Source organism: Scylla paramamosain, chromosome 3 (genome assembly GCF_035594125.1).
Source record: "Scylla paramamosain isolate STU-SP2022 chromosome 3, ASM3559412v1, whole genome shotgun sequence".
NCBI lineage: Eukaryota > Metazoa > Arthropoda > Malacostraca > Decapoda > Portunidae > Scylla > Scylla paramamosain.
This window is the reverse complement of record NC_087153.1, coordinates 12,442,501-12,460,000: the sequence shown is the minus strand read 5'-3', so window position 1 is coordinate 12,460,000 and position 17,500 is coordinate 12,442,501. Positions and strand designations below refer to the sequence as shown.

The window sequence follows — 17,500 nt, the reverse complement described above, 5'->3', positions numbered from 1 at the left end:
AGAAGAAGAAGAAGAAGAAGAAGAAGAAGAAGAAGAAGAAGAAGAAGAAGAAGAAGAAGAAGAAGAAGAAGAAGAAGAAAAAAGTGTAATAATAATAATAATAATAATAATAAAGAGAAGAAGAAAAGAAAAAAGTAAAAGAAAGAATCATAGTAATAATAATAATAATAATGAAAATAATTATGATAATGATAATAATGATAATAATAAAAAGAAGTAGAAAGAAACAGAAGAAAAAGAAGAAGAAAAGAATAAGAAAAAGAAGAAGAAAGAAGCAAAAGAAGAAGAAGAAGAAGAAGAAGAAGAAGAAGAAGAAGAAGAAGAAGAAGAAGAAAAAGAAGAAGAAAAGAAGAAAAAGAACATAACATCAATAAATTCCATTAATCAAACATAACAAGAAAACGCAACAATTTGAAGATAACCAATAAATGATTCACGTCAGACGAACCCAAACACTTCAGTCGGATTGTGAACGTGTGAGTATCTCAAGTTTGCTTCATACAAGGACTGCCACATGTAGGACTGATGACCCCTTGTAGCTTCCCTTGTTATCTTGTGTTCATATGATCTAAGCATCTATCAATTACCAGGTTCTTAGGGAGACTGTTAGCAGATGAGAAGACTTAAGACACAAAACACAGTGGAAGAAAGTGTTGTAGATTCCTTAATATTAGTAAACAAGTAAGATTTCATGCATTATCGCAGAGAAATTCAGGCTCTTCCGTATGTTGTAAAATGCTGCCTTTTTTTTAGGGGTTCTTGCTATTCTGACATTGTTGACTGCAGCGGTGACTGTTTCTTGTCTTCTTCGTAAATAGCTTTCCCTGCAGCTTTTCCAAGTTGTGTGGTATTTCTTCCCTTCCTGCCAGCCACGGGGTATTCCTTTGTGTGCTGCGTGTTCTCTCTCTCTCTCTCTCTCTCTCTCTCTCTCTCTCTCTCTCTCTCTCTCTCTCTCTCTCTCTCTCTCTCTCTCTCTCTCTCTCTCTCTCTCTCTCTCTCCTCTTTTGCCACACAATTTTCTTTCCTCCTCCTCCTCCTCCTCCTCCTCCTCCTCCTCCTCCTCCTCCTCCTCCTTCTTTTCCTTCTACTTTTCCTCCTCCTCCTCCTCCTCTAATCTCTTCTCCCCAGCGGATGCACGCCAACCGACTGTCTTGTGTGTGTGTGTGTGTGTGTGTGTGTGTGTGTGTGTGTGTGTGTGTGTGTGTGTGTGTGTGTGTGTGTGTGTCTTCCCGCAAGCACACGTACGTACCGTATGACCGGCTGAGGTAGGAGAGGAGGAGAAAGAGGAGGAGGAGGAGGAGGAGGAGGAGGAGGTGGAGGAGGAGGAGGAGGAGGAGGAGGAGGAGGAGAAGAAGAAGGAGGAGGAGGAAGAGGAAGAGGAGGAGGAGGAGGAGGAGGAGGAGGAGGTAAAGAAAGAGGAGTGTCATGATGGATGTGAGAGAGAAAGATGTGGAGGAGGCGTGGTTGTGTGATGGAGGAGGAGGAAGAGGAGGAGGAGGAGAAGGAGGAGGAGGAAGAGGAGGAGGAAAATAAAAAAACAGAGTTATTATAGATAACAGTGAAGTTCCCACGACACCACAGACACACACACACACACACACACACACACACACACACACACACACACACACACACACACACACACACACACACACACACACACACACACACACACACACACACACACACACACACGTCCAAAACACAGCACGTCAGACTGATTTCAAGAAGTGTTTGGTACTCACGTAAATAATCACTACACACATACACACACACTCGTATATCTTGACACACAGTATTAAGTTTTGCGTGCACTATTCACTTGGTGCATAAATGAACTTGAAAATAATGCTGCATCTACATATATATATTTGGTGATTTGATCTTAATACTGCCGTAGTGAATACTGGGAGGTGCAAAGAGAGAGAGAGAGAGAGAGAGAGAGAGAGAGAGAGAGAGAGAGAGAGAGAGAGAGAGAGAGAGAGAGAGAGAGAGAGAAGAGAGAGAGAGAGAGAGAGAGAGAGAGAATATCCGCCAACCATCTGCTTTACAAACTACAGTTTAACAATAACATATCGTGGAAATGCTTATCATCAACTAACTTAACAATAAAATACAAAACACGGACACAGCTTACACGTACCTTAAATACAACACGGACGCGGTCACTATACACCAATATACAACAAATGCAATACTTAATAACCCTTTCATCGCGGTAGGTAATAATTAACATCGCGAAAATCACTGTGCACAACCATTTCAAGCAGCTACAGGAGAGAAAAAGGGATAAAAAGAGGAGGACTTTTCCATGGCCAGCCAATATTGGGTTTTATAAGTGGTTGTTGATATGTATGAGTGGGTTGTGATTAAGTAAGCAACCGTGTGACAAAGAGCGGTGAAAAAGTATAAGTTAGCATATCCCCACCAAGAGAGAGAGAGAGAGAGAGAGAGAGAGAGAGAGAGAGAGAGAGAGAGAGAGAGAGAGGGAGTGCCAAGAGACTAACAATAATTCTGTACAAGTATTCAAGGCGTAACATAAACAACTACTACTTTTAACGTAACGATGACAATACATAGTCAACCTTCGTCGTAAATTTGATGAAAGTAGAAGCTATTATTTACAGACAGACAGACACACAAGGTGGAGCTAGACTTATGGTATTTCTAGTCAGCTGGAGCGATATATTGTTGTAAAATGAACGCACACACACAGATGCTCGTAGAAAGGTAGACGAATAGACAGACAGACAAGCACACACACAGACAGACAGACAGAAAGATACACACACACACACACACACACACACACACACACACACGGGTTTGAGGTGTGTGTGTGTGTGTGTGTGTGTGTGTGTGTGTGTGTGTGTGTGTGTTACCGGGAAAGGGGCTCGAGGATCACGCTCACAAAGTCGACCTTTCGGAAAACAATGAAACATGGAAACTTTTTGTTCACACCGGTGAGAAAATAGAAACGGAGAGAGAGAGAGAGAGAGAGAGAGAGAGAGAGAGAGAGAGAGAGAGAGAGAGAGAGAGAGAGAGAGAGAGAGAGAGAGAGAGAGAGAGAGAGAGTCTTACGTAATGAAAGTTTTCGTATTGTATTTTGCATTTGGGAGATTAAATTTAGACTGACATTATTTCTATTTTAGCTGTGATGTAGCTTGTTTTTGCCTGGAATATTGCACCTGGACAGACTGTGAGCGTGGAGGATGGCGGGAGGAAGGCTTCACCACTCGTAGAACATTAGGAACAGAAAAGACTGAGATGAACTCTTAATCTCTCGAATGCTGCACCCTCTCAGTCTTAACCCTTTTAATGTTAATCCTTTTACTATTACGGTCGTCATTTATTAACATTCAGAGGACTGTAATGACTATATTATTTCTTCGTATAGACATGTGATGTAAGAGAACACGTTAATTTTGTCTCTTCTAGGCTACAAAACTGCTTAAAGATACCGTAGTGCAGAAATAAGTGCCTGAACTTGCAAATGATTATGGAAAGGGTAAGGGGTGAAGGGGTAATGACACAACACCTGCTGCTCCTATTCAAGTGACTGTGCATGATTTCACTGAGCAGATGTAAAAGTACGGCACTCGAAGATTTGAACTACTGAATCACTCCTTTTCCTCTGACGGTGTCTTTCCAAATTATACTTAAACTTTGCACTCTTTTATCACCCTTAAGGAGAAACCAAACTAGTGGAATGGTTAAGATTGTCTGATGCAAAGTAAAAGTATAATTTCGAAAGACACGTTAATAGAAAAAAGGCGTTATTGAGTAGTTAGCACCTTTTAACACCTGTCATTTTACCTTTGCTTATTGAATTCACTTAGGGCAACTCTGATAAAGTAAGAATTGTTAGATTGTCATCATGAGAGGTTAAGTGGCGGTGGAGCCTTGCAAAGAAGCAGTCTCGCAGGGTGTGAGTGTGGCGGAGGAGGCCTTGGCGAGGGGGCGTGGCGGTCCTCAGACACTGGCACAACGGAACGTGAACGGGACTAGAGTGAGGGTCGGACCAGCCGCGCGGTGGGGGTGAGGGAGGGAGGGGGGTCCTTCATGTCGCCAGAGGAGCACAATGTTCATGCTTGGGGATCTTTTGTCATTTTCCTCATGTCTTTGGAGTGACTTCGTGATGCTGTGGTAGGCAGGTGAGCAGAACAAGGTAAATCCGTTCTCTGCAGAGTTTAACTCGTTTGTTCTCCACTGTACAACTACAATGCTAAGTAAACCGGTGTCTTGATTGGCGTACTTTCCATTCACACGAGCGTTTTGATCTCTGTGGTCACCGCCAGTGTCTCACACGAGGTCGAGGCCGTCTCCGGTGGGGTCGAGGAGCCACGGGTACTCCCTGGGGCAGTCCATGCAAGTGAACAGGTTGAAACTCTCGCCTCGCAGCTCCCTGCTCTTGACGTTGCAGGTGTTGGGCAGCGAGCAGTAAGGCAAGCCCTTCACGTCACACTTCTCCTTCCACTCCTGGAAGTCCCTGATGGCGGTGATCTCGGTGGGGGTCTGCATCCACTGAATCACCTGCAGCATCGTCACGAAGTACACGTCGTTCTGGGATGTCTTTTCATCGATGAAGTTCGAGAGAATCTTCTTGTAGTCTTTGTTGCTCTCCAACCAGGCGGCGTGGAAGTGCAGGCCGAGAGGCGCCCTGTTGGTCCTGTAGTGGCGTTGGAAGTTGTGCTCCAGGAAGTGCTGGAACTGCTCCCCGGTGCGGATGTTGGTGCAGGAACTGACGAAGTGGCAGCCCGGCAGCGTCTCGTCGAACTCCGGGTCGTCGCGGCGGTCCAGCTCGTTCATGACCATCTCCCACACGGGGTGGGAGCGAGAGGGACAGTTCTGGGCGTTGCCATGGCACTTGTGGGGCATCCTGAAGTAGAGGGTGTAGGGCCACAGCGGCACTGAGCTGAGGGGCGCTGTGATGGAGGAGTCGTAGATGAAGAGCTGGTCAGTCATCATCTCGAACTGCGTGTTGCCACCCACCACGCAGGTAAGGCGCGCGCACCCCGATGATAGAATTGTCGGTGATGTTGGCGTAGCGCTCCAGGATGAGCCTGGCGCCCGCCATCTCGGTGAGCCAGTCGTCGTAGGTGCCGTGCGTCCAGTAGTCAGGACTCTCGCGGTTGCTGATGGAGAAGACGCCGATCTCGTGACCCTTGCGGTGGAGCTCCTGCACGGCGGAGTAGTTGGTGTAGCGGTGGGAGACGAAGAAGCTGCCCTTGATCTGGCAGCCATTGGGGTTCTTCCTGTCGTCTTTGAAGATGTCCTGGTACAGGTCCACGTTGTCCACGTTCACGGCGCCGGAGAAGGTGATGGTGATCATCTGCGGTGTCTGGTCGGGGTTCAGGTTGCTGGGTATGCGTGTGCCGTCCGACGAGCAGAAGCAGTCCGGCAGCACACACTGCTTGGTGTCACACACCGGGGCGCGGTTAGGGTCCTCGTCCACACCTTGGCGAGGAGAGAAAGGTTAACTAGCAGTTAGGTTATTCCTACACCCCTAGCAATGCTATGAACTACTCTAAAACCCCTGCACTCTTAATAATACCACCAGTTACTCTAAACACATGCAATATTACAGCCAATACAACAATCACTAGCGACACTCACTGCAAGCGTTTTCATCGGAGTCATCGTCACAGTCAAAGTTGCCGTCGCAGAACAAGGCCTGGGGCAGACACACGCCGTCGCCACAGGCCAGCTGACCCTGCGGGCACAGCGGCTCGTCCGTGTTGAACAGCGGCTTCACTTTAGTGGGCTCTGTGAGAAGAGAAAGAGGAGGGGAGGGGGCGGTCAGCGATGGAAGGAACGACGGCGGTGCAGAAAGAACATGGCAATATGGAAGTAGCAAGAGACGCAGTGCAGATATATATATACATATATATATATATATATATATATATATATATATATATATATATATATATATATATATATATATATATAGATATATAGATAGATAGATAGATAGATAGGTAGGTAGGTAGGTAGGTAGGTAGGTAGGTAGATATATATATATATATATATATATATATATATATATATATATATATATATATATATATATATATATATATATATATATATATATATATATATATATATATATATATATATATATATATATATATATATATATATATATATATATATATATATATATATATATATATATATATATATATATATATATATATATATATATATATATATATATATATATATATATATATATATATATATATATATATATATATATATAGAGAGAGAGAGAGAGAGAGAGAGAGAGAGAGAGAGAGAGAGAGAGAGAGAGAGAGAGAGAGAGAGAGAGAGAGAGAGAGAGAGAGAGAGAGAGAGAGAGAGAGAGAGTTGTTAAGACTCTCTAGATAATTGCGAAAGCACAACAAAGTACATACGAGCCATACATACTGGCCAGTTCCTTTCTCCGCCGCCTTTACTTTCCCAGTCTACACTGCCCGGTATCTCTCCCTTCGTATATAATGAAAAGAGTTGCACTGACTCACAAACTTAAAAAAAAAATGAATAAAGCAAATCCCCAAAAGAAGAAGAAGAAGAAGAAGAAGAAGAAGAAGAAGAAGAACAACAACAACAACAACAACAACAACAACAACAACAACAACAACAACAACAACAACAACAACAACAACAGGCAGAAAAAGGAGAAACACAATCCACCCAAAACGATAATCACAGACACTCACTCTCCAGCTTGTCACAGTTCTTGACTCTCGCCTTCCAGTCACACACTTGGCGGTCCACATCAAAGGCCAGCTGTGTTGGGCAGCGAATGGCCGCCAGCCGGATGGGCCCGACACGCCCGCTGCGGTCACATCTGCGGGGATGAGAGGAGAGGAGGCTGTGATGAGGGAGGGAGGGAGAGAGGGAGAGATGAAGGGAAGGAGGGGAGGTGTTTACCGGCGACGAGGAAAGAAGATGAAGAAGAAAAAGAAGAGAAGAAGAGAAAGAAAGAAAAGTTTAAGATTCATTATTGAGTTGTGTGTTTGTGTGTGTGAGAGAGAGAGAGAGAGAGAGAGAGAGAGAGAGAGAGAGAGAGAGAGAGAGAGAGAGAGAGAGAGAGAGAGTATCCGTTTGCAAGTCGATGGAACAAGGAAAAGCTTTTTGATGTGCGGTCCAGTACACATCACGTGGCTTCTTTGGATGTCAAGGAATGTCTGTGTTAATATAAACCCCTTCAGTGGTCTGTTGGTGTCCCGCACATGTCCCTCCCTCTTAATGTGCCTCTCATGCCTCACATAATATGCGATAAAGGCTTAAGTTTTCGAGGTGGTGAGTTTACTGCTAGAAGTGCAGAATTTGAAGATATGTAGTAGATAGACTTAGGTATAGACTTCAGTGTAGTTATTGTCTCGTCATTGAGTTAACGAATAAGCTTGACTGTTGTGAAGAGTTATTAGTGTCTTTGCACTGTCGTAAACTGTGTTACTTAACCTGCTTGGGGAAAGTAAGTTGATATAATGGTTAGGATGGCTATGTGATGTGTTTAGGGACCTTGGCACGCGTGGCATTCACCTCCCATTGACGTACCCAGTGAACGTTGGCGCAGGGCAGGTAGCGTCACCCTCCCTGAACCTCTGCATGTAGAGTACTGGCCAGTTCCTTTCTCCGCCGCCTTTACTTTCCCAGTCTACACTGCCCGGTATCTCTCCCTTCCGTGCCTCCCATGCTCACCTGAAGACATCCCGACAGTCCTTAGTCTCTGGCAGGCGGAAGAACTCGTTGGCTGCTTTGTTCTTGCACAGTTCCTCCACCGTGAGCTCCAACTCAAAATTGTTGGCAATCTGGCGGCGCTCACGTGGCAGGAATGGAGCGCGCAGGCCACTGGCTAGGGTGGGGCGTGGAGAAGAGAGGGAAGTTAGTTACGGGTAATATAACATTGGGAATTAGTTACGGGTACTATAACATTGGGAATTTTGTAAGTAAGTTAGCTCAAGTAGGAAATCGTCACCCTGGTTTAAGCTGAGATGTGAAAAGGAGAGAGAAATTAATAACGGAAACAGTAATGTAGGGGATTTTAGGTAAGTTAGCTTAATCGAGGAATCGTTACCCTGGTTTAAGCTGGGATGTGCAAAGGAGAGATATTAGTTACGGACACAATATCATGGAAACTTTCTGGCAACTTAGCTCCATTGGGGAATCATCAGGCTTGTGTAAGTGTGATACAAAAAAGCCAAACAATTCACGTGCCTATTTAGTTACTCGAACGAACTAATTCTTGGTTGTTGTTCTGTTTATAGAGATCTGAAATGTATGAACTCTTGAAAAAAAAAAAAAAAAAACGTTAGGGAAAGAATAAGAGGATGGAGGGGACATGGGAGATATAGTATTAGTAACTGTAAAATCACGTGTTCCTTGGGTTCTTGAAATGGTAAGTCACGTTGTCACGTAAGTCACTTCTTATTAATTGATGGCATGTGTGGTTATAGTGATGCGTGGATGGGTGCAGTGAGGGATGAAAACTTTTGACAGGCTGAAGGTGTCTGGGTAGAAGGACAGAAGTATAGATATGCAAAAAATAAGGAGCGAAATGTAAACTGATGAAGAGATGAAAAAGATTGATACATACATGAGACGAAGAGAAAGTGAAGAAGGTAGAAAAATATAAAGAGATAAAAAAGATTGATACATACATGGAAGATGAAGAGAGAGTGAAGAGTAGACGAAGGAATGCAAGTGAATGTGAAGGGATAAAGAAATATTTAAATGGAAGAGATGCAGGTGTACGTTGTGGTATGGATGCTTAGAGAAGTGTGTGGGTGGATGAGATAAGATGGATGCCTCAGGTACGTGGAGTGGGTGGAGGGGTGGATGATGAATGGATGCGTGGGCGAATGGAGAGATGAAGGGAGGTGGAGAGTGGGGAGGGTGGGAGGGGAATAGGTGGACGAGAGAAGAGGCTCACTTTCACTACACACACACACACACACACACACACTCCATGGTTACATAACATGGAGAAACTCACTGATTGGAGTTTGCGGGAGGGAAGGAGTGGTCAGCCTGTGCCCCGTGTGTGTGTGTGTGTGTGTGTGTGTGTGTTTGTGTTACAGAACATGAAAGTTTATGAGGTTTTACTTATATATATATATATATATATATATATATATATATATATATATATATATATATATATATATATATATATATATATATATATATATATATATATATATATATATATATATATATATATATATATATATATATATATATATATATATATATATATATAATTTAAATTTGCATGCTCTTAAAGTTATCTTGTAGTAGTAGTAGTAGTAGTAGTAGTAGTAGTAGTAGTAGTAGTAGTAGTAGTAGTAAAAGCAAAGTAGTAGTTGTAGTAGTAGTAATAGTAACCACAATTAATAATGACTCAGCAATAATGGTCGTAAAAAAATATCATCATTATTGTCGTTATCGTCATCACCATCATCATCATCGTTGTCGTTGTTGTTGTTGTTGTTGTTGTTGTTGTTGTTGTTGTTGTTGTTGTTGTTGTTGTTGTTGTTGTTGTTGTTATCATTGTATTTCATAATATGAGTCTCACCTGACCTTTCTTCCTTTGTGTCAGTGTTCAAGGGTCACCAGGTCACCGCTCGTGGCCTCCGAAGGAAATATTTACAGCGGCATTAATGATTTCAACAGGATAATAAATAGCAATCTATTCATTCCTTCCTGCCTTTCTCCCTCCCTTCCTTCCCTACTCTCGCTAGCATCCATCCGCTAAGCCACTCATTCACCCTTACACTCGTTTACTTACTCAGTCTTACTCGCTGGCTGTCATTCATACAATAATCCACTCAATTCTATACTGTACTTACTTATTATTGTTCATTAATTTATTCATTCAATCTCTCTCTCTCTCTCTCTCTCTCTCTCTCTCTCTCTCTCTCTCTCTCTCTCTCTCTCTCTCTCTCTCTCTCTCTCTCTCTCTCTCTCTCTCTCTCTCTCTCTCTCTCTAGGTATGAGTTGGAAGGTGTGTGTGTGTGTGTGTGTGTGTGTGTGTGTGTGTGTGTGTGTGTGTGTGTGTGTGTGTGTGTGTGTGTGTGTGTGTGTGTGTGTGCACGCGCGTGTAATGAAAGTGTAATGACTTGACTTGCTTTCTTGAGAATGTATAAACACACACACACACACACACACACACACACACACACACACACACACACACACACACACACACCTGTCCTTAGTAATCACAACTGTGTCATTTAGCCCCGTGACTCACATATCACACAAACACTCCATTTTCTTCAAGTTTTGGCATTGTCACAGTGACTCATGATGGGAGTTTTTTTTTTTTTTATCTTTCTTCTATTCACAATCACGCATCATATCAAGTGCAGTTTATTTCTTTCTGATTTTTTTTTTGTTAAGGAAAAAACGAAAATTACGGAAGGTTAAGCTTATTTATGCTTTACCCTCTGCACGCACACACACACACACACACACACACACACACACACACACACACACAGAGAAACTTTCCCATCGACTCGTAAGAACAGAGGCTTGAGTTGTGTGTGTGTGTGTGTGTGTGTGTGTGTGTGTGTGTGTGTGTGTGTGTGTATGTGTGTGTGTGTGTTACTGTATGAGTGTGTCGTTAAAAAAAGTAAAAAAATCCCTCACCACAACCACACACACACGCACAACACAAAACAACACACTACAACACTCCACAACAAACACACACAACAAAGCACAACAGAACACAACAATTGGCGACCCCTGGCAGCCGTGCACCTCCTCCAGGCGTCGCCAAGGCTGCGCGCCACTTTCCCTTCACGTTATCGCCTCCCTCGGGATGCTTCACGACCAGAGACAGGCGCCGTTTGAACGAAAACTGCCGTTATCCAAAACCATTCCATCTTCCCTAACCACACGCTACCCAGGCACTAAGGTACTCAAGGTGAACGATGAAGCTGGTGTGAGTTTCATTTTCGTATAGGAAGAGATGGCTGGATAAAAGTACTACAGATGGGAGAAAGGTATAGCAGAGGAGAGAAGTAGGAAGGATGGGAACAGGGAAGGTAAGTTGGGGAGTTTGATTTGATTTGAAGGGAGAAAGGTAGGGAGGAAAGGAGTAGCGAAGATGGGAACTGGAGAGATAAGGTGAAAAGTTTGATCTGACAGGAATTGGAAAGGCAGTTGGAAGGAAGGAACGAGGGGGGAGGGATTTGATTTGAAGGGTGTAAGGAAAGGTAGGAATGTGAAGTGGGCTGTAAATAAAGGGAAAGTTTTGGGAAATTTATAGAAAAGGGTGAAGATTGGATAGGATGAAGTTACTGAAATATGAGGATAAAATTGGATGTTTATAAAGGTGTGTTGTGTATATTCTCTCTCTCTCTCTCTCTCTCTCTCTCTCTCTCTCTCTCTCTCTCTCTCTCTCTCTCTCTCTCTCTCTCTCTCTCTCTCTCTCTCTCTCTCTCTCTCTCTCTCTCTCTCTCTCTCTCTCTCTCTCTGAACGAATGATGCAGCGACATGACACACACACACACACACACACACACACACACACACACACACACACACACACACACACACACACACACACACACACACACACACACACACACACACACACACGCACACACTTACCAGCGTAATTTTGCGGTCACACCTGAATAGCATCCACAAATATGCGCTGGCAGACACACACACACACACACACACACACACACACACACACACACACACACACACACACACACACACACACACACACACACACACACACACACACACACACACACACACACACACACACACACACACACACACACACACACACACACACAAGTAGCTGAGACGTGCTGTGCTTTTATTTTTATTTTTAAACCAATATTTTTATTTATAACTTATACCAGAGAGGGATTATTTTTTTATGATATTCGTATTTTTTTTTGTACAGTTTTATGTTTGTTTTTCTCCTCAAGTTTACCCTCACTATTAAGAAAACGGGAGACAGATACACCAAGCCCTTTTAGTAATGTAGATGTCACGGTCTCAAGTTGCGGTGGCTGTTGGTTTTATTTTGAAATTTGCGTAGCTTCAGTACTGAGAGAGAGTGAGGAAGACATGCAGAGGGCTCCTAGTGATGCATGTAGATGTCACAGGCTCAGGTTTCTTCATTCACTGCAGTTTGGTACATCTTCCCGTATCACAAAGCATTCTGGGACATTTTTTTTTTTTATTGTTGCACAGTCACCTAAAAAATACAAGCTGAATATTGTTTTCCTTTCTTTTACGTAATTCAATCTAAGTTTATTGTATTTTCCGTCATTATTGTCTTCTCATCTTTTTTCCTTTTTTCCTGCTGCGGATGAGACGCGCCGCCCAGCACGTAGCAATGCAGCGGCGTGTGAGTGGTGGAAGGGGGAAAACTTGGTAGAGAAAAAAATGAAAAAAGGTAAAAAGAAAAAAAAAAAAAAAAGGCAGGACCAATGAACGATTGTATATACTGTGGATCTGAGTTTCATAGTATCGAAAAATTAATTCAATTTACAATAAGTTCTTCACTTTTAGATCGGCTATATACAACTTTTGTGCTGCCATATTCGTCGACATTTAAATGGCCTCAGATTCCTACTAAATATTTTTTTCATTACAACTGTGATGTGTCAGACGTGTTTTCTGCATCAATATAAGTAACATTCATTAAGTAAATTCTAAAAATCAGACGAGTATCGTTTATTGCAGTAGCCAAACAGCAAACATCTGTAAAACTGTAGGGATATCTCGGTCACGATGTAAGTTCTCAGATTATTATCATCTGAATAATCCAATAAAAATACAACTTTACTTTGCACACGTTTCAAAACAAGACGTCACTACATAGACCAGTCAGCAGGTGAGAGCATCAGTCAGCGCCAGTGCTGCTATGCTCGCGTGTCATCAGATGGCGGAATCACCGTGACATAGTGAACACAGTATAATCCTTTCCACTCCCAATCAGTCACCGTTAGAAGCTGGAATCCCATTATTTCCCAGCTCCCCTCCGCTTTCCAATTATCATTTCCGTCTTTACTTTCGTCCTTTCCTTTACTCACTCACTTCTCATAATGATGTTTTGCCTTTCACCGTTTCTCCATTACTTTTTTCACCGCAAGTGTAAGTGATACTGTACAGGGTGTCCGATTCGACGTACTTTCTATCAGGGAGGATCGCGGAGGCCTGCCAGACGCTAAGGTTTAGAATCGCCGAGTTGATTTCCACCAGGTTCACTTTTTATACGCTAGAAAGTATAAGTGATTCTTTGTCGTCTATTCCATACGTCTGTTTTGCGCCTGCAGGAAGTAATGTGTTACTAGTGACGGAGATTATTTCACCATTTCGCTTGCTATTCTCTAGAAATTGTAAGCGTTTTTTCTTTTTTTTTTGGTTGTTGTCTTTTGCGTACGCCTGTTTTGTCCCTGCAGGAAGTGATGTGCTTCTCGTGACTCCTCTGGCGACTATCTACTACCAGCACTGGGAATTGTATTAACTTATTCATTATTACGTAGTACTCGTATAAGAAAATATAAAAGAGGAAGATAAATATAGGAGGGAGACAAACAGGACGACGACAAGGAATAGGAGGGAGAAGACGAGGACGATGATAATAATAGAAGACAACGAAGACGATAAAAAAAAAAAAAATAAGGAGGATCAGGAGGAAAAGAATGGAAGAAGGAAAAATAAGGTTGGATTACCATTAAATTTCCTTCGAAGACATATGAAAGACTCTTAAACACCAAGGAAATGTAGCTCCACTAACCCTTTGAACCTCTGATAACGTTATGATACTTATTACTTTATTTTAATATTGACCGCAGAAGATTTCACTGAATGAGAATGAAGCCACAACTACTGAAAGAATGGTACTACTCAGCCGCTTCCTCCTATCAGTGGTGCCTTTCACTCATACTCTAAGCTTACATCAGACTATTTTATTAAGCTCGAGAAACCGCAGCAGTCAGAGGGTCAATCGTGTTAATCGTGTTGCTTCCTCTGCTCGCCAACCAACATTTACCTCGGAAGAGTTCAGTGCAGTGTGGCAATCCTTCACGCCTCTGATGTTTTACGCTGTCATGGGCCGAGTATGTTTTATTCATGTATTTATTACGTAAACATTTGCAGTAGATGGAATGCCACTGTGATCGTTGCAGCCACGCCCACACTCTTTGTCTGTGTAGCAAGGACGGCTCAGTTTACCTTCTCTTAACTCAAACTTCTCTGTACAAAGGAGTGATTTTTTTTCTAGATAGTTAAGAAGTAAGATTTAAGGTGACTTAAGATGTGGATGGAGTAATAATTCTCGCATTTTCCTCTTCAGTGAAGCTTCCATGGATGAGTATAAATGTAATACTGCTTCTCACTAGATAGCTAAAAAATATGACTTAAGATGTGGATGGAGTAACAATTCTCGTATTCTCCTCCTCTTCAGTGAAGCCTCCCTGCACGAGTACAAAAGAATACTGCTTCTCTCTGGATACTGAAGAAATATGACTTGAGATGTGAATGAAGTAATAATTCTCGCATTCTTATATTGTTGTAGCTCAGAATTGTTCAATCGACGTTTTAACCCACGTTGTAAATCCTCACAGCTTCCACACGCTAGATATATCAGTGATAGGTGAGATGGCTGTTATTTACACATTTGTAATATATTGATCTAATGCCTACCCGCGAGAAGGCTGAGGAAGGCTAGTTTTTAGGTGACGAACATTAACACAAAAGCCAACAAGTGACAAAGCAGGTGATAAAACCAGGTAGGCAGGTCTGCTCCCCTTACTCCGCCATGCCTCACACGCCGATGCCTCGCTTTCTCTTGTCTTGTTTTGATTAAATATGATATTGAGTACGTACATGGATGGAAGTCTCTGGTTTAGATCCATATGAGGCGAGAATGCATACAGATAGATGAATAGATAGACAGAGAGATGGAAAGGCAGAAAACACGTGTGGAGGTCATGCATTATATCAGCGAATTGTCAAGGTGTTTTGGTGGTTGGCGCCAAGTGCTCTCAGCCACGGAGACTGAAGGCACACTGCACGGCCGTCTCTTCTTGCATATTATAGGTATCTGCTGCGCTTGTGTTTCTGTACTGTGTAATGTGAGGCCAGAAGTGCCTTGGTATCCTGTGGTTTTGAAGTATGGTAGTCAGCTGGTGGTGCCTGACCTAGGGTAAAACACCGCTGTTGTTGGTAGTGTTGTTGTTGTTGTTGTTGTTGTTGTTGGTGGTGGTGGTGGTGGTGGTGGTGGTGGTGGTGGTGGTGATGATGGTGATGTTGTTGTTGTTGATGTTGTTGTTGTTGTTGTTTGTTGTTGTCGTTGTTGTTGTTGTTGTTGTTGTTGTTGTTGTTGTTGTTGTTGTCGTTGTTGTTGTTGTTGTTGTTGTTGTTGTTGTTGTTGTTGTTGTTGTTACTACTACTACTATTACTACTATTATTATTATTGTTATTATTATTATTATTATTATTATTATTATTATTATTATTATTATTATTATTATTATTATTATTATTATTATCTATTATCATCATCATCATCATCATCATCATCATCATCATTCTCCTTCATCACCACCATCATTATTAGTATGTGTGTGTGTGTCTTTACGTACGTCTGTGTGTGTCAGGCGAGACGGCATCCACAGCCATTAATCTTGCCCTCATCCTGACCAATCCTGCAATCCTCTGATCCTCCACATCCTGCAGCTGTCCTTGTTGATAAATGAGCTTCAGTTTCTTCACCTTCAAACACCTTCTTTCTTCTCCAGCTTTACTCTTTGCTATTTTAACTTATCTTTATCACATCCTCTTCATTAATCTCTCTCTCTCTCTCTCTCTCTCTCTCTCTCTCTCTCTCTCTCTCTCTCTCTCTCTCTCTCTCTCTCTCTCAGGGAGAACAGCAGGGAGTGAATGAGGGAGAGAAGGAGGGGAGGGGGAGGCTACCAAGAGAAGGGAAAGGAGAAAATAAAGATCGTAATGATTGCAGGGAGGGAGGCAGTGGTTGAGGGGGAAATAGCACATTAGAGCAAAGGGCTGAAAGGCAACGAGGAGAGAGTATGATTGAGTGCCACCCTCCCTCTCCCCCTCCTCCCTCTCCTACGCCAACTCCTCCTCCTCCTCCTCCTCCTCCTCCTCCTCCTCCTCCTCCTCCTCCTCCTCCTCCTCCTCCTCCTTCTCCTCCTCCTCCTCCTCATTCTAACCTAACAAGAAATAATAGATTCAAGATTATACCCAAACGTTTTAAATCCCACGAGGCAAAACATTTTTTCTTTAATCGTATAGTAAATATATGGAATAAACTTCCTGCAGAAATTGTGAACAGCAATACTATTGAATCATTCAAAAATAAAATAGACAGATATTTAAAAGCAAATCCCCAACAAGCTCTCCTCTTGTCCGAATAATTACTAAATTCACTAATAAACTCTTATTCACCAGTTTTAATATAACTTGTATTAACTTTCAGGTAGGCGTATAGAGTTCACCGTAGGGTGAATAGTAGAACTTCCTTTCATCCTTTCCTATGAAAATTTCCATGCCAGTTTTTCCATACTGCATGGTACTTTTCCAACTATTTCCATGCCAGCGCAAACTGGAGGGAGTGGTGGGTGGGGAGGAGCCTTCTGCTATGCTGTCCTGTCTCTCTTCCCTGTAGCTAGTTAGAAGTAGTTACCAAACAGCCTTGCAAGGACCAAAAGGTCTGTTGCTGTTTGGCTTTCCTTTGTATTCCTTTGTATTCCTCCTCCTCCTCCTTCTCTTCCTCCTCCTCCTCCTCCTCCTGGACCTCTTATTTTCATTCCGTAATCTTTTCGCTTTTATTCGTATTTGCCACCAGTTCTGAAAATTCGTAGTAGAAAGGCTTGCGAGACTAGCCCAGCAATAGTCCTGAAGACGTACTTTTTACGCTGAGTGAAATGCAGGAGTGGGCGTGATGATTGGCAGGACTCATTAATCTCACAGTGTAATTTTGGACTTGCTTGCTGTCGAGTCTGTCTCTTGAGGGAGTGGCGATTTCAGTGGGGGCCTTTTTCATCCCTATTCTTTTTTTGCACTTGGCTAGAACCCCTCTTACGTAAAAAAAAATAAATGAAAAAAGTAAACAAACAAATAAATAAATAAATAAATAAATAAAATAAGTGGAACAGTGAAGGTTAGGTCATTAATTGGGCATGGATGTGGTGTATGGAACAGCTGTAGGTGTTGTATGAAGCAGAACTAGTGTGGATGTGAGTGTGGAGCTATGATGTGTGTATGTATGTGTGTGTGTGTGTGTGTGTGTGTGTGTGTGTGTGGAACAGGACAGACGTGGTTATGACATGAAGCAAGAGAAGCGTGACTGCAATGTGTGTACGGAACATAACAAACACGACTTCAGACTGATGTGAATATGGGTGTGACAAAACAGGACAAGTGTGGCTTTCCTTATGACCTCTCCACCTTGACCCTCGCCACCCGGACCCTGGCT

At 42.6% G+C, this 17,500-nt stretch overlaps 1 protein-coding gene across 1 annotated transcript in view; it reads right to left on the bottom strand.

The window, feature by feature from the left end:
* Positions 1–2,994: 2,994 nt before the first annotated feature.
* Positions 2,995–17,500, bottom strand: part of LOC135115759 (chitin deacetylase 1-like) — a 20,851-nt gene continuing 6,345 nt past the window's right edge. The window contains 5 exon segments of the mRNA XM_064032748.1: positions 2,995–4,992; positions 4,994–5,457; positions 5,617–5,766; positions 6,729–6,859; positions 7,717–7,870. Coding sequence (XP_063888818.1) covers positions 4,303–4,992; positions 4,994–5,457; positions 5,617–5,766; positions 6,729–6,859; positions 7,717–7,870 — 1,589 coding nt within the window. The 3' untranslated portion in view covers positions 2,995–4,302.